This window comes from Tetrao urogallus, assembly GCF_951394365.1.
Source record: "Tetrao urogallus genome assembly, chromosome: 31".
Classification (NCBI taxonomy): Eukaryota; Metazoa; Chordata; class Aves; order Galliformes; family Phasianidae; genus Tetrao; species Tetrao urogallus.
The window spans coordinates 455,290-476,354 of record NC_136844.1 but is presented as its reverse complement, the minus strand read 5'-3'; the positions used below and the strand labels follow the sequence as shown (position 1 = coordinate 476,354).

Below are 21,065 nucleotides of genomic sequence, written 5' to 3'. Positions count from 1 at the left end.
GGGGGGGCGCCGCGGCTCGTTTCCTCATTGGTCCGCGGAGCCGCCAATCGGAGTGGACGGGGTGGGAGGGGGGTGGTGGTGATGGTGGTGAGGTGGTTAAGGGCGCTGTGCGTGACGTCACGGGAGGCGCGATGACGCGGTGCTGACGTCACGCTTCGCAGAGCGGCGCCGTCGGGAAGCGATCGCCGCCGCCACGCGGCTGACGGAAGCGCTGGTGGATCATCTGAACGTGGGGTGAGGCGGGGCCGCCCCATACGGGACCCCCCGCACCCCCTGGTTGGGCCCCCTCCCCCAAACCACTATGGGACTCCCGTAGTGGGGGGAATCTGAGGGGGGGGGTTTCCATCCCCTTTTGCCCCCCCTCCCCAAATCCATTGATAAGGACCCCCCCTCCCCCCACACACTCCCATTGCCCCTCCTCCTTTCAGACCCCTGGGGGACGCCCCCCCCTCCCCCAATCCTTGACCCTCTGGTTGCCCCCCCATTCCAACCCCCCTCTCCAACAGTGCCCCCCCCACACCCCTTCCTTCCCCTTCCCTCTTCTTCACACACCCTCAACCTCTCCCGGTTTTGTGACCCCCACCCAAATCTGGCAACACCCCCCACCCCAGCGGCCCTTTCTTAGGGACCCCACTCCCCCCCTTCTCCTCCCACATCAGCAAGCCTGGGAGAGACCCCCTCCTCTCCCCCACCCGAAGGGGGTCTTTCCTTAGGGACCCCCCTGCCCCCCCCGCAGTGTGGCTCAGGCCTATGTCAACCAACGCAAGCTGGACCAGGAGGTGAAGACACTGCAGGCGCAGGCAGCACAGTTTGCCAAGCAGACGGGGCAGTGGATCACCATGGTGGAGAACTTCAACCAGGCCCTCAAGGTGGGCACCCAGAAACCCCCTCCCCCAATCCCAGGGTGTCAGCAGCGTGCTGATACCCCCCCCCCCATGCCCTCTTCCCCCCCCTCCCCTTCTTGCAGGAGATTGGCGACGTGGAGAACTGGGCACGCAGCATCGAGCTGGACATGAGGACCATTGCCACAGCCCTGGAGTACATCTACAAGGGGCAGCTGCAGCCTGCCTGCTCCTGAGCCCCCCCCCTCACCACGGGACCCCCCCCATCCCCCCCAGTCTGGAGCATGGGGACCCACCCGAGCAGAATAAAACCGCAGTGAGGAGTGGCGTGGCCCCAGCTGCCCCCCCTAAGCCCCCTCATCCTCTTTAACGCTAAACCCAGCTCTGAGGCCCCTTTTTCTCTGGACAAAGGCTCCTTCGGGGCCGGTGCTAATCCCCAGGGACAGGGGGTGGCCTCGTGCCCTGGCCCCCCCCCCCTCCAGAAGTCTCCCGCCTATAGGCCCCAAGCACAGAGGGAGGAGCAGCTGTAGGCCCCCCCTGGGCTCAGACTGATTCTGCTGCTTCTGCTAACGCTGTGCCTGGAGCCTGCTGGCCCTGAAGGTAGGTGGGAGGCATAGGGTCAGTCCCACCCCACACCTATGGGGCAGCTCATCCTCTGTGTCCCCCCACTGAGCTGGGCACTGTGTGACCCCGTGGGGCTTGGGGAGGCTTGGGGGAAGCTGCTGCCCCTTGCTCAACCTGCACCTAACACCCCAGCCTTGTGGAGCGGGTGTAGCAGGTATTCAGAGCCCACTTACAGGGCTGCAGAGGTTGGGGGGCATTATTCCACAGGGCTTCTGTATGGGGGGGGGGGGGGAATATGGGGACAGGTTAGCTGGGGACATGGACAGAGCAGTGACAGTCCCCTCCCTGTGCAGGTTGGGAAGTAGGGGGCACGTGGGATCATCCTGGCTGCCGGATGGGACTGAGCTGGAGGGGGGGAAGCAGCTGGGGGGGAGCAGCTGAAACCCCCCACAGCAGCAGCAGAGCCCGATGCTGAGGTCCTGCACTCCGGTAATCCCCTGCACACCACTCCCACTGGGGGGGTAGGGGAAGGAGGGGACACAGATCACAGCCTGGGGGCGGGGGGCAGCAGAGCGTTCCCCCACTCCAGCAGGGCAGCCACAGGACTGAGATGTGGGAGAGGGTCACACCTCCCCCCAAAAAAACTAATAGTGGGGGTCTGACCCCATGGCATAAGGCAGGGTGCTCAGCACAGCAGTGCTCCAGGAGCCTGGGACCAAACACAGGGCTCGATGCGTGCAGGGGGGTGGCACAGCCCAACTCCCCCCCCCAAAAAAAAACCAAACCCCATCCTTTCCAGGCCCCTGCCATGTGGTTGTATCTATTGCTGGCGGTGCTGGCCTGGGCTCTGGGCTGGCTGGTGAGGGATCGCCGAACCCTGCCCTCAGTCAAAGACAAACACGTCTTCATCACCGGCTGCGACAGCGGTTTCGGCAACCTGCTGGCACGGCGGCTGGCCCAACGTGGCTTCCGTGTGCTGGCTGCTTGCCTGACCCCACAAGGGGCCGATGGGCTGCAGCGAGGCTGCCCTGGGCACCTCCGAACCACGCTGCTGGATGTGACCCGCTCTGATAGCATCCGGCGTGCTGCAGAGTGGGTGCGGGAGGAGGTGGGCGAGAAAGGTGAGAGGGATGTGGGGATGGGAGAGGGTGAAGGTCTTGGGAGGGATGCTGCAGGGTGAAAGGGCTGTGGGGCAATGGGAGATGTACTGAGGGGGTGTGGGGCAGGAAAGGGGGTTTTTGGAGAGCTCGTATGGGGCAGGAAGGGATTGCACCATCTGTGGTGTGAGATGGAGGCAGGGTCAGCAGAGACTTCCTAACGGAGGACGATGAAGGGTCAGCAGAGAGGGGCTGGGGACGCTGTGAAGCGCTTTGGGATTCCTGGAGAGGTGCTGTAGGGTGGGAGGGTCACCGCCGGGCTGCCCCAGGGCAAGGCAGGAGGGAGCCCCTGCAAGACTGCTGTAGGGCAGAAGGTGGGAGAACCCAGAGAGCTGCTGCAGGGCGAGGGGAGGAGCACCCTGCAAAGCTGCAGGATGAAGCCTGGGGGTCCCATCGGGGTGTTCTATGGGGCAGGAATTAAGAGGGGACTCCCATCCCAGGGCTCTTTGGGCTGGTGAACAACGCGGGGGTGGCCAACCCCATCGGCCCCACGGAGTGGATGCGGATCGAGGACTACCAGCAGGTGATGGCTGTCAACACTTTTGGGGCCATCGAGGTGACCCTACAGCTGCTGCCCCTCCTCAAGAGGGCACGGGGCCGCGTGGTCAACACCTCCAGCGTGCTCGGCCGCCTCTCAGCCAACGGCGGCGGATACTGCGTCTCCAAGTATTGCATCGAGGCGTTCTCCGACAGCCTCAGGTGGGTCCCAGCGTCCCCAACCCCCAGCCCCGCATCCCCCCAGCCCCATCCCGACGGCCGCGCGCCCGCAGGCGCGACATGTACCACTTCGGGGTGAAGGTGAGCATCGTGGAGCCCGGCTTCTTCAAGACAGCCGTGACCAACCTGGAGAGCATTGAAGCGTCGCTGCGGCAGCTCTGGGAGCGCCTGGCACCCGAGACACGGCTCAGCTATGGCGAGGAGTTCTTCCACAAGTGTGAGTGGTGGGAGGGGACAGTGGGGCCAGCCCCTTCTTCTAGGGCCCTTGTTGGGTTGGCCGCCCTCCTGTGGGCCCCGTTGGGTTGGCCACCCTTCTTCTGGGCCCCTTTTCGGTTTGCCACCCCTCCTCTGGGACCCCCTTGGGTTTGCCACCCCTCCTCTGGGACCCCTTTCGGTTTGCCACCCCTCCTCTGGGACCCCTTTCGGTTTGCCACCCCTCTTCTTCTTGATCCTTCCCCCCTCCAAGCTCTGACTCCCACAACCCCAACCAGACCTGAAGGTACAGAGGCTCATCATGAACATCATCTGTGACGCTGACCTGGGCAAGGTGACACGCTGCATGGAGCACGCCCTGGGCGCCTGCCACCCGCGCACCCGCTACAGCGCAGGCTGGGATGCCAAGCTGCTGTGGCTGCCTGCCTCCTACCTGCCCGCCTGCATCGTTGACTTCGTGCTGGCCACCATCCTGCCCAAGCCAGCCCACCGCGTCCGCTAGCTGCTCCCCTAAAGCGGCTGTCAGCACCCCAGCACGTGCTTGGGGTCCCCCAGTGCTGCAAATAAAGCACTCATCCTTGTGCTAGGATATGCATCAGTGAATGTGTGGCTTGGGGACACTTGGTGGCATTGTAATGTGCAGGCTGTGGGGCAGAGACGTCGGCACTGTTGTGCTGTGCTGGGATAGTGGTGGGGAAGGAAGAAATCCTAAAGCTGTGGGATTCCCCCCAGACCCACGGGGACATTGTCACCATCCCTGCTCTCCAGTGAGCCATGGAGCAGCCCATTCCCATTCCCAGCGATCCCAGTGTCATCAGTGTCCCCCCACCAGCAGGGAGCTCCCACTGTTCTGCTGGGGGAGGGCAGCACCCAAGGGCTCCCTCAAGACCCTCCCCAAACTCCTATCCAGCCCCCCTCCCCCCCCCCAATGCACACAAGCTCTAAGGAAGCTTTTTCTTTTATTTCCCAGTCCCCCAGCCCCTTTTGGCACTCAGAGGGGGGGCTCCAGCGGCAGTGACAATCGACACACTGGGGGCTCTGCTCCAGGACGAGCAGCCCCCCCCGCCTCCCCTTCCCACCTGGAGCCCCCCTGGGTGGGAGCAGCGAGGGCAGGGTGTGGGTGGGCTTGGCACAGCGCCCCTGGGGGAGGGGGCTACATGACCTCGTAGCCACTGCGGATACCCTTCATCAGGCAGCAAGTGAAGATGATGCCCAGGATCTGAGGAAGAAGAGCGTGTGGGAATCACTCCTGCCCTCCCCAGTCCCCCTTCGTGCACATGGAGGGGTTCAGCTCTGCTCCATACCTCAAAGAAGGCGATACCCAACGCAACAGCGGCCACGATGAGGATGTTCTTCTTCATCCACACTTCAATGCCCTTCTGGCAGCCCTGGATGGAGAGGAAAAGGAGAAAGGGAGGGGGGGTGGGGTGCTCAGCACCACGCAGCGCTGGGGGCTGAGCATGGGGGTCCTCAGGGTGGGGGTCTCACCTCTACATAGATGGTGCTGGCAGTGGGGTTCACATTGCAGTTGGTGGTGTTGACACGGCAGCAGGAGTGTGGCACAGTGTTATTAGCACGGAACCTCTCAAGGGTGGCCCAGTCCGTGTAGTTGTTGGAACCACAGCAGTGGAACTGTGACGAGAAAGTGTTAATTAAGCCATGGGGAGGGGGAGGGGGGGGGGGGGGGGGGAAGGAAGCTTCAGGCCCCAGCCCAGCGTTGCTTACATCCTCCTGCAGTCTGTCCACTGCCTCTGTCAGTGGCACATCCTCGCCGTATTTACTCATGGTGTCCCACAGCCCCTCCTCCAGCATTGAACGGACCTGGGGGGGAGGGAAGGGGGGGGTCACACACACCGAAGGCAGGGGTCAGAACGCAGCCACGGGGAGGGCACAGCACCCACACAGCACGTGCTCCCTCCCACCTTATCCTTGAAGACGTAACCGGCGATGGCAGCGGCGATCTCCACCAGGAAGATGATGCTGAGCAGAACGGCGAACTGCAGAGACGAATGCATGGTGAAGGGGGGGGGGAGGGAAAGGGGGGTCAGAGCCACCTCCCAGCACCCCCAAACCCCTCCCATCCCCAACTCCCACCCCACTCACCGTGGTGACCATGCAATAGCTCTCCTTCCAGGCCCCGCAGCAGCCGAAGAAGGAAACGAAGAAGATGATGATGCCCACCACCATGATGGCTACGGGGCTGCTGGCTGCTGAGCTGCTGCCTGCCACCACAGCCTGGTTGAGGGCCAGGTGAGCATAGATGCCGATGGCCACCAGGGCCACGCCACACACCTGGGGACAGAACACAGCTGGAGAGGGGGGCACACACCTCGGGGTGGGGGGCACAGGGCCCTCAGATGAAATCCAGCACCACTGCATGTGCCCAAAGCTGGGAGCTCTAAACTGGGAATGGTGGATCCATGGTGTGGGGGGGGAAATTTTCCAGCACTGCCCCAGAGCTGAAGAGTTGGCACACATCCTGGGGGTCCCCCAGAGCCACTGATAGGGTCCCGTACCACCCAGGGTCATTCTGGGGTGAACTGTGCACCAAGGTCATCCAACAGCATCCTATGGAGGTGGTTATGTGGTTGGGGTGGGGGGGGAAAGAGCACAGCGGGATGGGAGGGGTTCACATCTTTGAGGGGGGGCCATAGCTCCCCCAGAGCCACTGATGGGGTACATTGTGACACAGGATCATCCCTTTGCAGAGGATGGTGCCTCAAAGTGAAACTCCCATCCTGAGGGGCTGGTTCAGTGGTGGGAGATCTCAGTTCTGCCCCACAGCTGGAGTGGGGGGGGGTCACATAACTCAGGACCCCCCCCAAGTCACTGATGGGGGTCCAGTACCACTGAGGGTTATCACTTTGCTGGTGATTGAATTGGCCTCAAAGCAGAATCCTATCCAAAAGGGGGGCGGAGGGGGGTCTGTCTGCGTTTGGGGGGGGGGGGGGTGGAGACACAAGGCGTAAGGGTAGCAAGGGAGGGTCTGGAGGCACGGGATCCCCAGTCCCAGATCCACAGCGAGCCCCCCCCCCCCCCTTTGTGTTTGCTCACTGGGTGTGGGCAAACAGCGTGGCACAGCGCCCGCAGCACAAACAGCACGAGTGGCTATGGGGGGGGGGGAGAGGGGGGGAAGGAAACGGTGCCGGACCACCTCACTCACCCAACAACTTCCCCCCATTCCTCCACCCCCATCCCAAAAGTGACTCAGCTCGGGTGGGACCGGGACGGGACAGCTCAGCCCGGCCGCCCCCCCCCCCCATCCACCCCCGTGCTAGGGACAGACGGACGGACACGACGACACAACGAGAAGGTGCCCCCTCCCCCCCGCCCTCACACAGCCGTTGCCTCTTTCCTCACCTCGACTTCCCTATAACAGCGCTCTGCCCCCCCGAACCCCACGCGTGGTCTCCCCAACCCCCCCCCCCCCCCCCCCGCCCCAAAACTCGGCCCTATAAACCCCGGAACCGACGGACGGCCCCGCCCTGCTTACCCCCCCAAAACCCGGGATCTCCGTTGGGGGCGTTAAGGAACGGGAGGGGTCCCGAGAAAAGGAAGGGGTGAGGAGGGAGGGGGGTCCCGTCGGGTAAGAGCGCAGTGCCCCCCCCCCCCCCCCCCAACCCCCCGGCCCCGCACTCACCCAGAAGATAAAGTTAAAGATGAACACCAAAAACTTCACGCACTTCATTCCGCCCTCCACCGCCATGGCGAATCCTGCGGGAAGCGCCGATCCCTTTTACGGCACCGAACCGGGCCGTCCCGTCCAGACCGCAGCCCCAGTACCGCGACCCCCCCCCAACATGGAACCCCTCCCACCCCCCCCACCCACCGCGCTCCGCTCCCGTTCTCCCAGTCCCACCGCCGCCGCTCCGCTACCAGGACCGGTACCGCTTCCCTCCCCCGTCCCCAGGACCCCTCCCGGTACCGCAGCCCCGCGCTCCGGTTCCGATCCCGGTTCCGATCCCGCTCCCGGTGCCGCTCCCCCGCCCCGGGCACTCACCGGCGCCGCCGTTCCTCCTTGTGCTCTCCGGTCATGTGACGGAGCCCCAGCGGCAGTCAACAGGAAACCCCGGTCCCTCCCCGCCCCGCCCCGGTCCCGCCCACCCCCCCTTCACCCCCCCTTTCGCCCCCATCGGCGCTCCGCGGGATGGACAGAGACGGAGGCGACGCGGAGCCTTTAATGATGCGGAGCGGCACTCAGCCCCGGGGCCCCCACGTCCCCTCTGCCCCACCGGCACCGTGGTGGCACCGCTCCGCGCCCCTCTGTCCCCTGCCATGGGGTCCCAGCCACCCCACACCCCACCTGCCCCACTTTAAGGGTCCCCACCACCCCATGTCCCACACCCCAAGGTCCGGCCACCCACATGTCACCTCCCCATGTGTCACCTTTGTGTCCCCCCCCATCCCATGCTGGGCACCCCAGGGTCTCCAAACACCCTACATCCCACAGCCTGGGGTCCTGCCACCCCTATGTCATTGTGCCATGCCCCTCAGTCCCCTGCCATGGGGTCCCAGCTGCCCCACACCCCACCTGCCCCACTTTAAGGGTCCCCACCACCCCATGTCCCACACCCCGAGGTCCTGCCACCCACATGTCACCTCCCCATGTGGCACCTTTGTGTCCCCCCCATCCCATGCTCCAAACACCCCATATCCCGCACCCTGGCACCCTGGGCACCATAATGTCACTGTCCCATGTCCCTCAGTCCTCTTCCATGGGGTCCCAGCCACCCCTTATCCCACTGCCCCACTTTAAGGATCCCCTCCACCCCATGTCCCGCACCCTGGGGTCCTGCCACCCACGTGTCACCACCCTGTGTGGCACCTTTGTGTCCCCCCCCCATCCCATGCTGAGCACCCCAGTGTCTCCAAACACCCCATGCCCCATACCCTGGCACTCTGGTCACTAGCTGTCACCGCCCCATGCCCCTTGGGTCCCTTGCCACAGGGTCCCAGCTGCCCCACACCCCTCTACCCCACTTTAAGGGTCCCCACCACCCCATGTCCCACACCCTGGGGTCCTGCCATTCAGGCGGCACCTCTCTGTGCCCCTTTGTCCCTGCTACCCCACATCCACTGTCTCATCACCCACATCCCTGCCCCACACCCTGCCCCCCAACCCCAACCCCTCCCCGTTCAAAGGCCCGGCACAGCGGCCAGCACCTCCAGCACCGCCTCCAAGTGCTGGGGGTGCACATAGGCCACCAGCCCGCCTAGGTTAGCCCAACGCTCAGCCCCCACTGCCCCCTCAGCCGGGCGGTTGTAGGTCAGTTGGGGGGGCGTCCTCGTGTCCCCCTCCCTCCGTGCTCTCAGGGCATCCCGCAGGGCCACCACACCGCCCCCTAGAGCACACAGGATGGCGTGGGGGGCACAGGCGTCCCATGCAAAGGTGCTCCCCCCCGAGAGGACGTAGGCATCCGCGCGTCCCAGGATGACACACAGCATCTTGTAACCGGCACCGGCAGCGAAATGGAGGTGACCCCCACTGAGTGAGGCCAGGGCATCCCGCACCCCCTGCGCCTCTGCCCGGCTCAGCACCACACGGGGAGGGGGTTGCGGTGGTGGGGGGCGGCTCAGAGAGGAGAGGTGGGTGCCCCGGTAGGCGATTCCCCAGTGGTAGCGGCCCTGCCACCTGCGGGGTGAGGATACACCGATGGCCATCGCGGCTCTGCCAGGATGGGGACACCGAGGGGAGACCCCTCACGATGTCCCCACCGCGGCCACGGCGAGGTGTGAGAGTCCCCCCCACGTACCCACGTGTCTGGGGGTGGCGGCGGTGGAAAGGCTCGTTGATGACACCCAGCACGGGGCGACCGCTGCTGCGTTCATAGGCACCGATGAGCACCAGCGCCGAGCAGAGCCCCGACGGCGCGATGCCATCCTGGGGGACAACATCCTCCCGCCCCACGATGTACTCGTTGGTGGAATCTGCACACACAGCGCCGTCACCATCACCGCACAGCCGCGGCGTGCAGGGGGATCGCAGCCCGACTCGGTGCCCCCTCACCGATGGGATCGATCCAGACGGCCACATCCCCGGGGTCGATGCTGACGGTGACGCCATCCAGCGCCGCGTCCCCGACTGCCACCTCCCGGTGCGCCGCGGCCGCCAGCAGCTCCGCCGCCTCCCGTTCGGGGTGCAGCACGGAGCCCAGCAGCGCTGCCGTTTCACTCACCGTGCCGCACACCCGCACCGCCACCGTGTCCCCTGAACGGCACCGTGCTGTCAGCGCCATCCCCGAGACCGGGGGGGGGAAGGGCTCCGTGCCCACCTCCTCCCCACGCCCCCCAGCCTCACTCACCGTTGGCGTTGGTGAACTCGTTGGACTCTTCGCCGCCGATGTGGCCGCGCAGCTCAGGGAACTGCAGGGACGGCATCGCTCAGCAGTGCTCCCCAAATTCGGGGACAGCTCTTAGAGCAGAGACCCCCAAATTTGGGCTCCTTTACCCCCAGCCAACCCTCACCTTGGCGCCCAGGTCGTGCCGGATGACCTCCTGGATGAGGACATCTGCCAGAGTCTTGAAGTCGTGGGAGAAGCGCTGGTTCCGATCCGCTCCGGTTTTCTCAGCCACCAGCAGTCGGAAGAGCGGCTCTGCGTCCCGGCACAGCCGTGCGATCTCAGCTGCCTTCTCCGAGGCGCCCAGAACGGCCTTCAGCAGCGCGGCCATGGCTGGAGACACTGCTCAGTATCGCCCCGGAGCCCCCGGCCCCTCACTGCAGGGTGTGTGGGGATGAGAGCGGCCCGGCCCCATTGTGCGTCCCTGGGGTGGGGGGTGGGGTGGGGGGTGCAAGCAGCAGGGACGGCCCAGATGTGGGAACAGAGATGGCCCAGATGTGGGGAGGGGGATGGCATAGCAATGGGAATAGGAACAGCCCAGATGTGGGGATAGGAATGGTCTAGATGTGGGAACAAATCTGGCCCAGATGTGGGGATGGGGAGGCACAGATATGGGGATAGGGATGGTCAAGACGTGAGGACAGGAGCAGCCCAGATGTGGGGATAGGAAAGGTACAGATGTGAGGACAGAGATGGTCCAGATGTGGGGATGGGGAGGCACAGGTATAGGGATAGGAATGGTCCAGGTGTGGGGAAAGGAACAACTCAGATGTGGGGACAGGAATGGTCTAGTGTGGGTACAGAGACAGCATAGATTTGGGGACAGAGATTGCCCAGATGTGGGGATAGGGATGGTCCAGATGTGGGGACTGGGATGGCCCAGATGTGGGGATGGGGATGGTCCAGATGTAGGGACAGAAATGGCACAGGTATGGAGATGGGGATGCTCCAGGTGTGGGAACAGAGACAGCACAGACATTGGGACAGGGATGGCCTAGGTATGGGGATGGGGTCTGTTCAGATGTGGGGACAGGGATGGCCAAAATGTGAGTAGAGGGATGGCCCAGATGTGGGGACAGAGATGGGGTCAGGGATGGGGCTGGAGATGCAAATGGATGTGAATGAAAACATGGCCATGAATGGGAAGAGGGACGGGGCTGGGGACAAGGAAAGGGACGTGAATGGGGACGTGGCCACGGACGGGGGCAAGAATGTAGGTAGGGACAGGGATGTGGATATGGGGAGGGACACGAGGGGGTGTAGCTTTAGATAACAGGGAGGCGGACAAGGATGTGAATGAGGCCGTGGCCACGGACGGGGATGAGGACACGCGTGGGGACAGTGCTGGGGATGGGGACGCAAATGGGGCCACGGTGATGGATGAGGACAGTGCTGGGGACGTGGACAGGAACGCGAGCAGGGACAGGAATGGGGACGTGGCCGTGGACGTGGCTGGGGACGTGGCCGGGGGCTTTTCTCCTCCCACCACATCCACGCTGCCCCACGGCCGCGGGCTGAGCTCAGCCCCCCCTCATCCAGCACAGCAAACCCCGGGATCCCCGCTGGGGGGGCACCGGGACACCCCCCGACCCCCTCAGACCCCTCAGCCACCTCCCCCTCTCCCCCTCCCCCCCCACAACCAACCCCGGAGTCTCCCTTGGGGGGCTCAACACCACCCTCCCCAACCCAGGCCCCACGGGCGCCGTCCCACCGCCGTTACCGGGCTCGGGGCCGCTCACACCTTCGCGGGAGGGGGGGGCTCCGCTCGGCGGCGCCGCGGGGCGGGGCGGAGCCACCGGGATACGTCACGGCGGAGCTTTAACCCCCGCCTCCCCGCGCCGCTCCCGGAGCCGGAGGGGTCCGCTGCCTCCTACCCCCCTCTGTCCGCCCCCCGCCCCCCCCCCCCCCGCGGTGCTTCACCTCCCGCTGCTCTTCCGCTCCTACCGGACGATGGCGTCACGCGTGACGTCACCACCTCGGGGAAAACCCCGGGTTCGTCTCCCCGGTTCGGTAATAACGGAATTCCCCGGGACGCCCCCCGGAAAGCCGCGGTTCCCCCCCGGAGCCGCGCGGTGGCACTCTGCGCTCAGATCTGAGAATCGCTCCGGTATTACCGGCGCCGATGTAAACGCGGTCGCTTCGGAGCGACTCCGCCGCGCCCTCTGCTGGGGTCCGCCCGCACCGCTGTGGGATCTCTCCCGGGGCCGGGACCGAACCCCGGTGCGGCGCAGCGCGGGGGCAGCGCGGGGGGGGGAACGGATCTGCCACCCCGTTCCCTCTCCATGGTTCTGATGGGGGCGGCAGCGGCGCCGGACCCCCCCCCGCTCCCCCCCTTCCGAGGGGTCCCGCTGCCACCGGGTGGGGAGAAACCGACCGGGAACGGCCGCCCCGCACCGTCGGTGCCCTCTCGAGGTGGGACGCGGCACCGGGAATGGGACCCCGGGGGGGCGGCTGAGGACACAGAGCGGGCGGGGCTGCCCCGGGGGTGCTCCCAACTCCCGCACGTGGGTACGGCGGGGCCGGGCGGGGCGGCACCGTGAGCGGTGCGGGCGGTGTGCGGGGCCGTGCCCGGTGCGCGGAGGGCCGGCGGCGGCGGCTCGCTGGTGCCAAGCCCCTGCCAGAACCTCTTTTGTGCGCCCGCAGCCAATCAAGGCCGCTGACGACACACTTCACTTGGGATATAAAACCCCGGGGCCGCCGCCGACGCTTTTTCCCCCCCCCCCCCCATCCCCGGCCCCTCTCCGCCCGCCCCGCTCCGCGCCCCGCAGCCTCCACCGCCGCTCCCCGCTCCGTTCCCCGCGCGTCGCCGGGGTGGGGGCCGGCGGGGGAAGGCCCCCGGGATGGCCCCGGTGCTGCTGTGGCTGTTGGCTTTGGTGGCGGGGGGCCCGGCGGGAGCTCAACCCCCCCTCCCCGCCGCTTCGGAGCCCGCGTGCCCCGTGTGCGTGTGGCGGAGGCACAGCAAAGAGCTGCGGCTGGAGAGCATCAAGTCGCAGATCCTCAGCAAGCTGCGGCTGAAGGAAGCGCCCAACATCACCCGCGAGGTGGTGAAGCAGCTGCTGCCCAAAGCGCCGCCGCTGCAGCAGATCCTCGACCTGCACGACTTCCAGGGGGACTCGCTGCAGCACGACGAGTACCTGGAGGAGGACGAGTACCACGCCACCACCGAGACCGTCATCAGCATGGCCCAGGAAAGTCAGTGCCGCCTTTGTTCCGGACGCAAAGTTCGCCCTCTCCCTCCCCCGAGCCCTTCCCGGTCCCCGGGTCCGATGGCCGCGGTCGCAACTTTCCCTTCTCGGGGCTCCCCCGGGCTCCTCGCCTTCCCTCGGTTCCTCCCGGTGCTCCCCCCTCTTTCCCCCCCGCCCTCGACCTCCCGTTCCTCCGCGTTTCCCTTCGGTCCCCGCACTCCCGGTCCCCCGCGGTCGCGCACGGTGCCTCGCGGGGCAGCTCTAAACGGAGCTTCGGGTATCGACCCACGGCCCCCGGCCCACCGGGACCGGCACCGGGACTGGGACTGGGACCGGGCAGCTTTGCGCTAAACCCGGAGGGGACGCGGTGCTCTGCACCGTGGGGAGATCTGGGGACGGGGGATGTGGGGACTTGGAGACATCATAGGGACGTGGGGACCCGGAAACATCGGGATCCAGGGACACAGGGACACGGGGATACAGGTATATGGGGACGGGACAGTGCAGCCCGCGGCTGGTTCAAGGCACCAGCACCGGGATCAGAGGTTGGGAACAGCCGTGGAGCACTGGGACTCTGCACTGAGCGCTGGTGCTGAGAGTGAGTTCTGGGTGCTGGGAACGGACGCTGGATTCTGTGAGCTGCTCTGGACAGGGCACAGGGAACGGCTGTAGGGCGCTGGGAGCGGGCGCTGTGTGCTGGGAGCCAGCAGTGACACCAGTGTGTCGTGAGATTGGGCACCGGGTGCCGGCAGCAGGTCCCAGGACCCAACGCTGAGACCAGCACTTGGTACTGGGAGCCAGAACTGGGACCCAGCAGCGGCTACTGGGAGCTGTCAGAGGGCTCTGGGAATGAGCACTGGGTTCTGGGACCTGGCTGTGTTGTGGGACTGGGCAATGAGTGCTGGCAGCATGTCCTAGGACCCAGCAGTGGCATCAGCACTGAGTACTGGGACAATAATGGGACGTGGGATGTGGCACTGGGACCCAATACTTGGTACTGGGCCGTGGCGCCGGGCACCAGTGCATAGTGCTGAGACCAGTGCTGGTGCAGGGACTGTCCTCAGGGCATTGGGGACAGGATGATGTGGTCCCTCCCCGGGGACACCCCCAGTGCCTGCTGTCCCCATTGCCAGCAGTGACACGGTGACATCCCACCCCGCAGGTCCTGCAGGGCTCTGGGTGCCAGCAGCATCCTTCTTGCCTCAGTATGTGACAGCAGGGTGACGGCAGGGCGTGCTGATGGCACTGAGGGGTCCCCACGGTGCCCTGGGGACAGGACGGGGTGCGGGGGGGGCTCTGCTTCGCCATGACATTGCTCCATCCGTCCGTATGTCCCCGTGTCCGTGCGTCCACCCACAGGGCTGCGGGTCGAATGGGACGCATTGAGAGGGGCTCTCGTCCTCTCTCCACCTGCTGATACCACCTGGGACCCCCAGGCCCCCCCTTCCCATCCCTGGGTTGGGGTGTGAAGGCCGAGCGGAAGGGCTGGAAGTGTGAGGCGCTCCCCCTCCTTCCCTCCCCCTCCCTGACGAATTTCCTTCCCGGGCATTAATAGACTTCGGGCGGCTTTGAAATTTTATTACCCATAAAATTGACGACACGCTGAGGTTTTCCTCCCTGCGCTGCCTTCACGCTCATTGCTTCCCCCCCCCCCCCCCCCCCAGCAGCCCCCCCCCTCCCTTCCTCCCCATTCCCACCTCGGGGGCCCCCAAAATAAGTGCTGGAGCCCCGAGCCCCCCTCGTGGTGCCGTGCAGAGGGGTCCCATCCCACAGCCGGATGCGCCGCAGGGGCTGCCCTGCTCTGCCTGCTGCCCCCCCCACCCCCCTCACCCCCCCAGGCCCTCAGTGCTGCTCTGTTATTATTATGATTTTTTTTTTCCCTCCCCATGGCAATTGTGTGGGTTTTTATGGTTCCTGAACAGAAGGAGGGAAAAGGGCTTTATAGGCGGCAGAGCCATAAAGCTCTCGGGTTCCTCTCACTGCCCCCCCCTCCGTGTTTAATCCAAAGCCTCCACACCCCTCACACACCCCCCCCATTTTTTTTTTTTTTTTTTTTTTAACCCGGGAAGGTTAATTGGGTCCTAAAACCATTTATGGGCTACCCCTGACCCCCGCGACCTTTGGGGTGGAGGTGGTTTAATGAGGGGTGGGGGGGCGGGGGGGGGGGCAGGGGGGAGCACAGGGGTGGATTGGTAGAGGGTGGAGGACATGGGGGGGGGGGAGGAGGGGGGTCCGCGGCACCTCTGCTGCGCTCAAGGTCAGTGGGGAGCGTGGGATGTGGGATGGGGACACGGAGGCCACGGGGTGCCCTGCAGCAGGCAAAGGGTTAATGGGACAAACCGGGGAGCCCCGAATTCAACCGGGTTCCTCCACTATGGGAACAAAGCAGAGATCGGAGGGGTTGGAGATGGGGGGGTGGGGGGGGGGTCGGAGCCGCCCCCCTCCTGGCACATACTCAGCTGTGACCGATGTCCCGGTAACCTTTATCCCCCGTTGCCACAGCGACGGGCCGAGCATCCTGGCACCGCCGAGCCCCGTGCCAGGAGCAGCGCCGCGTGGCAGAGCCGGCACCGCGCCCCCTTTGGGCTCCGTGGGTTCCGGCGGTGCCCCTCACCTGCAAACCCCACACAAATAACTCCATCCGACCCTGTAAATCCATCGGGGCGTCAGCGAGGGGACACTGAGCCCGTCGGGGTGGTGCGTTGGGGGGGGACGACGTGGCACAGCGTGGGGACGGCGTGGCAAAGGAAGGGCAAGGGGTTGATTGGGGGGGGGGGGGGGGGAGGGAAAGAGCTCGGGGTTGGTCCCAGTGGAGCGTGGGTTTAATAGGGGGCTTGTGCACAGCAAATTGCTGGGAGGGGTCTGGGCGGCCCCCTCCAGCCGCTGTCACTTTGGTTTATGTGTGGCTCGGCGGAGGGTGGGGGGGGGGGAGCCCGCAGACCACATGGTGGATGGATGGATGGATGGATGGATGGATGGATGGATGGATGGATGGATGGCATTCCCGGGGCTGCGGCCGGTGTCGTGACCCCGATGTGTTCGGGGAGGGCCCCGTGTGCAGCAAATGGCCCCGTGCTGCAGCTGGGTGCTATTAAACCTGACCGGTGCGTGGCAGGAGGAGGGGGGCTCGCGGGGATGAGGGGGGGGTTGTGGAGGGGGGGGGGGGGGGGGGACATTCCCAGCTCAATTTGACACAGATGTGTGTGAGAGCAGGGAGGGCTGCACAGGGCCAGGTGCTGCCATAGGGCTGGGGGAGGGCGGGTGCATCTTTGGGGTGTAGAGGATCGGGGGGTACCCTTGGATGGGGGTACTCATGGGTGGGGGTCCCCAGGGCGGCCTCCCCACTGCATCACCCCAGGGTGAAGCGGCCTCACCCACAGCTCCAGGGTGCCAGCACTACATTTAGGGGGAGCTCAGCACTGTGCACCCTTCCCAGTGCTCTGCTGCGTGCTGTCTGTGGGAGGGGGCATGCGGTGGGGCGGGGGGCTGCTGGGGGTCTCCGTGCAGGGGATGCGTTTGGCCAGGGACGATGCAGGTCTCCACCCCCGGGGTCGCTCCCTGTATCTGGTTGAAAATGCTGAAGGTCTCCATGCAGGGGTTGCTGTGGGTCTCCAGTTGAGGATGCTGTGGGTCTCTGTCTGGGAAATACACCGGGCCTCTGGTTGGGAACGCTGTGGGTCTCCACCCAAGAGATGCTGTGGGTCCCCGGCTGCAGGCAGCGGGAGGGTGAGGGCTGCCCCATCCCAACCACGCGCTCTGCAGGTGCTCTGGCCCCGCTCCCCCATCCCTGCAGCCCTGCAGGGGATCATGAATCCGCGGTGACACGGGGTCAGGGGGCAGCACCCGGACCTTATTGTGGACGGAGGGGCGATGACCCCTGGGACGGCCTCTGCCCCGACCTTCACCTCCTAACGATCGAGGAGGAGCGTTGTGCAAGAGATGGGGGGCACGGGGATTCCTGGTGGGGTGCAGCCCCTAACTCATCCTTCCTTCCACAGCCGATCCCGTGGTGCAGATCGAGGGCAACCCCCACTGCTGCTTCTTCAACTTCAGCCCCAAGATCATGTTCACCAAAGTGGTGAAGGCTCAGCTGTGGGTGTACCTGCGCCCGGTGCAGCACACCTCCACCGTCTACCTGCAAATCCTCCGCCTCAAGCCGGTGACGGAGGAAGGCAGCCGTCACATCCGCATCCGCTCGCTCAAAATCGACCTCAACTCCCGCATCGGGCACTGGCAGAGCATCGACTTCAAGCACGTGTTGCAGAACTGGTTCAAGCAACCTCAGAACAACTGGGGCATCGAGATCAACGCCTTCGACCCAAACGGCAACGACCTGGCGGTCACTTCGTTGGGACCCGGAGCTGAAGGGCTGGTGGGTGCCCGGGGGGGAGTAGGGAAGGGGAGTGTAGGTGGGAAGGGCAGCTCTATGGGATGGGGGTGGGGATGAGGATAGCTCTGTGGGACTGGTGATAGAGTGATGGAGGTGATGGGAGCTCCGTAGGGCTGGTTCTGAATCCAGAGGATTGGTCCCAAATCCATGGGGATGGTTCTGGATCCGGGGGATTGCCCTGGATCCGTAGGGAGATGATTCTGGCTCCATGGGGATGGCTCTGGATCCATAGGATAGGTCCTGGATCCATGGGGATGGTTCTGCACCCACAGAGAAACGGTTCTGGCTCCATGGGGATGATTCTAGATCCATGGGGATGGTTCTGAATCCATGGATGACAGCTCCTTGGAAGAGCTTAGCCCATTACTGCAGCTATGTGAGCAGTCTCTATGGGACCAGTGACGATCTCATGGGGTTGGTCCTGGTTCATGGGGACAGCAACAGTAGCACAGGGACAAGTACAGCACCGTGGGGTTCAGTGGGATCCAGGCAATAGGAGCAGTGAGGTCCAGAGCCATAGGGGGCTGTGGAGGGCCATGGAGGGCCATGAGATGCCATGGAAGGGCATGGAGTGCCATGAGGGGCCATGGAAGGCCATGGGGAGCTATGGTGGGCCATGAGGGGCCATGGAAAGCTATGGGGCGGCCATGGGGGGACATGGAGGATCATGAAAGTCCGTGGGGGGCCATGGAGGGCCATGGAGGATAATGGAAGGCCATGGAGAGTCATGGCGAGCCATGGAGGTCCATGGAGGGCCATAGGGGGCTGTGGGGGGCCATGGGAGGCCATGGAAGGCCATGGGGAGCCATGGTGGGCCATGAGGGCCTATGGGGAGCCATGAGGAGCCATGGAAAACTATGGGGGAACATGAGTGGCCGTGGAGGATCATGGAGGTCCATGGGGGGCCATGGAGGGCCATAGAGGATAATGGAAGGCCATGGAGAGACATGGCGAGCCATGGAGGCCCATGGAGGGCCATAGGGGGCTGTGGGGAGCCATTGAGGGCCATGGAGGGCCATGAGGGGCCATGCAAGGCCATGGGAAGCCATAGGGAGCCATGGAGATCCATGGAGAGCCATAGGGGGCCGTGGGGGGCCATTGAGAACCATGGAGGTCCATGGAGGGCCATGGGGGGCTATGGGGGGCCATGAGGTGTCATGGGGGGCCATAGAAGGCCATGGGAAGCCATAGGGAGCCATGGAGGTGCATGGAGAGCCATGGGGGGGGTCATTGAGGTCCATGGAGGTCCGTGCAGGGCCATGGGGGGCTGTGGGGGAGCCATGAGGGGTCATGGGGGGCCGTGTAAGGCCATGGAAAGCTATTGGAAGCCATAGGGAGCCATGGATGCCCATGGAGAGCCATGTGGAGCTGTGGGGGGCCATTGAGGGCCATGGAGATCCATGGAAGGTCATGGGGGGCTGTGGGGGGCCATGAGGGGTCATGGAGGTCCACGGAAGGCCATGGGGGGGCTGTGGGGGCCATGAGGGATCATAGGGGGCCATGGAACGTCATGGAAGGCTATTGGAAGCCATAGGGAGCCATGGAGGTCCAGGGAGAGCCATGGGGGCTGTGGGGGGCCATGGAGATCCACGGAAGGCCATGGGGGGCTGTGGGGGGCCATCGAGGGCCATGGAGGTCCACGGAAGGCCATGGGGGGGCTGTGGGGGTCCATGAGGGATCATAGGGGGCCATGGAAGGCCATGAAAAGCTATTGGAAGCCATAGGGAGCCATGGAGGTCCAGGGAGAGCCATGGGGGCTGTGGGGGCCATCGGGGGCCATGGAGATCCATGGGGCTGTGGGGGGTGGTGGGCCCATGGGTGCATTGCTGACGCTGCTCTCCCCCCCTCCAGCACCCCTTCATGGAGCTGCGGGTGCTGGAGAACAACAAACGCTCGCGGAGGAACCTGGGCTTGGACTGCGACGAACATTCCACCGAATCGCGCTGCTGCCGCTACCCGCTGACCGTCGACTTCGAGGCGTTCGGGTGGGACTGGATCATCGCCCCCAAGAGGTACAAAGCCAACTACTGCTCGGGGCAGTGCGAGTATATGTTCATGCAGAAATACCCGCACACCCATCTGGTGCAGCAAGCAAACCCACGCGGCTCGGCCGGGCCGTGCTGCACGCCCACCAAGATGTCCCCCATCAACATGCTCTACTTCAACGACAAGCAGCAGATCATCTACGGCAAGATCCCGGGCATGGTGGTGGATCGCTGCGGCTGCTCGTAGAGCTGTGCCTCCGCCTGAAGGACGGATTCCTCCTCTGCTATTTTTTTTTCTTTTTCTTTTTTGGTTGTCGTTTTTTTTTTTTTTTTTTTTTCCTGATTTTTTTTCGATTTTTTTTTTTTTTTTTTTTTTTTTTTTTTTGGGTGGGGGGGTGGGGGGGAGGTTGGGGTGGGGAAGGGAAGAAAAAAAGATTACCAAGAACGAGCGTCGAAATGCCGATGAATGTTGGGGAAGGAGAGAATGACAAAAAAAAAAACCGCAAAAAAAAAAAAAAAAAAACAAACAAAAAACCACACACACACAAAAAAAAAACCCACAAAAAAAGGAAAAATCCTGCACCGAAACCCCGCGCTTCGACACGCATTGTGCAATAAGCGGACGGACGGAGGAGGGAGCGGCGGCCACCGGCACCGAACCGGCACCGCGTCGGCACCGAAGCGGCCCCCAAGCGACGCCACGCAGCGCCCCCCCCCCCACACACCGAACCCCCCTCCAACCCTGGGGAAGGCAGTGGTGATCGGGACGGTGATGCTCAATGCCAACGGTGCCCATCCCGGAGCAAAGACTGCAGGATCTCATCCCCGGGACCACCCTGGACCCCCCCCCTTCCCCCCCCCCACCCCGGGGACCCCATGGGCGCAGGTGGGGCAGGCCCGGCCTGGAGGAACCCGGCTCCCTCCTTTAATTTATTTATTTATTACGGACCCTCCCGGCTGGCGCGTGCCTCCACCGCAGCCCTGGCGGTTTCCCCCCCCCCCCTCGGCTCCGTGTCCCCCCCACCCCCAGAGCAGATCTGTCCCCTGTGGGTCAGCCCCAGTCTGGGGTTATCCGGAGGCGGTGGCGGTCAGAGTGGGACGGACGGAGGCTCCGGCAGGGGAGAAATTCTGCTTATGTGGCACATCTGCCTCCCCCCCCCCCCCCCCCACCCCTTTCCCCACCCCCCCATCCCAATGTTTGGATTATTTTTTTGCATGAGAACGGGATCCGGCATTCTCCAGAGTTCATCTGCTCCGCCGTGATGCAACCAACCCCGGCGCCAGGCGGTCGCCGGCCCCACACAGCTCCCCCCCCCCAACCCCAACCCCAATGTGCTCCATGCGCTCCCCAGACCCTCAAAACCTCCGGACAACCCCATGTCCCCGGACCCCCACATCCCCCAGACTTGGGGGGTGCACACAGAAGACCCCGTCCCCAGTCCCTAGCACTTATCTGCAGCACTTAGGGACAGCGAGGACGGAGCGGGGGGATGCATGGGATACGTAGCACTTCTCCCCCCCTCTCCAAGCGCTCACCAGGACAAGATCCCTCCCAACCCCGGAGCCTCCCCCCCCCAGCACTTAGGGCCCAGCAGCACGAGGGGGGGACGCGGCCCCGCAGCCCTTCTCCTGCTCTTCAGTGCCTTTTGGGGGCTGCTGCCGCCTCTGGAGCCG

At 64.7% G+C, this 21,065-nt stretch overlaps 5 protein-coding genes across 5 annotated transcripts in view; 3 read left to right on the top strand and 2 right to left on the bottom strand.

Annotated features, from left to right (window-relative positions):
• Positions 1-1,151, top strand: part of BLOC1S1 (biogenesis of lysosomal organelles complex 1 subunit 1) — a gene marked incomplete at its 5' end in the record, with an annotated part of 1,469 nt that extends 318 nt beyond the window's left edge. Inside the window, 3 exons of the mRNA XM_079547794.1 lie at positions 162-234; positions 737-869; positions 968-1,151. Coding sequence (XP_079403920.1) covers positions 162-234; positions 737-869; positions 968-1,078 — 317 coding nt within the window. The 3' untranslated portion in view covers positions 1,079-1,151. The remainder of the gene's footprint in view (positions 1-161; positions 235-736; positions 870-967) is intronic.
• A 1,063-nt stretch (positions 1,152-2,214) lies between these two features.
• On the top strand, positions 2,215-3,995 carry RDH5 (retinol dehydrogenase 5; the record flags this gene model as incomplete). The annotated part of the gene is made up of 4 exons (XM_079547795.1): positions 2,215-2,527; positions 3,004-3,262; positions 3,334-3,497; positions 3,772-3,995. 4 exons carry the CDS (start codon positions 2,215-2,217, stop codon positions 3,993-3,995), a joined length of 960 nt encoding a protein of 319 aa, XP_079403921.1.
• Positions 3,996-4,646: 651 nt separating this feature from the next.
• Positions 4,647-7,199, bottom strand: CD63 (CD63 molecule; the record flags this gene model as incomplete). The annotated part of the gene is made up of 7 exons (XM_079547723.1): positions 4,647-4,712; positions 4,798-4,881; positions 4,982-5,125; positions 5,219-5,314; positions 5,416-5,490; positions 5,597-5,785; positions 7,134-7,199. The coding sequence occupies 7 exons, from the start codon at positions 7,197-7,199 to the stop codon at positions 4,647-4,649; spliced, it is 720 nt and encodes a 239-aa protein (XP_079403849.1).
• Positions 7,200-8,629: 1,430 nt separating this feature from the next.
• INPP1 (inositol polyphosphate-1-phosphatase) lies at positions 8,630-12,115 on the bottom strand (the record flags this gene model as incomplete). The annotated part of the gene is given in 9 exon segments (XM_079547718.1): positions 8,630-9,125; positions 9,247-9,421; positions 9,501-9,701; positions 9,796-9,856; positions 9,959-10,164; positions 11,776-11,833; positions 11,835-11,870; positions 11,872-12,084; positions 12,086-12,115. Coding segments are annotated over 9 exon segments (1,476 nt in total).
• Positions 12,116-12,671: 556 nt separating this feature from the next.
• Positions 12,672-19,638, top strand: GDF11 (growth differentiation factor 11; the record flags this gene model as incomplete). Its single annotated transcript, XM_079547759.1, has 3 exons — positions 12,672-13,023; positions 17,015-17,388; positions 19,258-19,638. 3 exons carry the CDS (start codon positions 12,672-12,674, stop codon positions 19,636-19,638), a joined length of 1,107 nt encoding a protein of 368 aa, XP_079403885.1.
• Between the last annotated feature and the right edge of the window lie 1,427 nt (positions 19,639-21,065).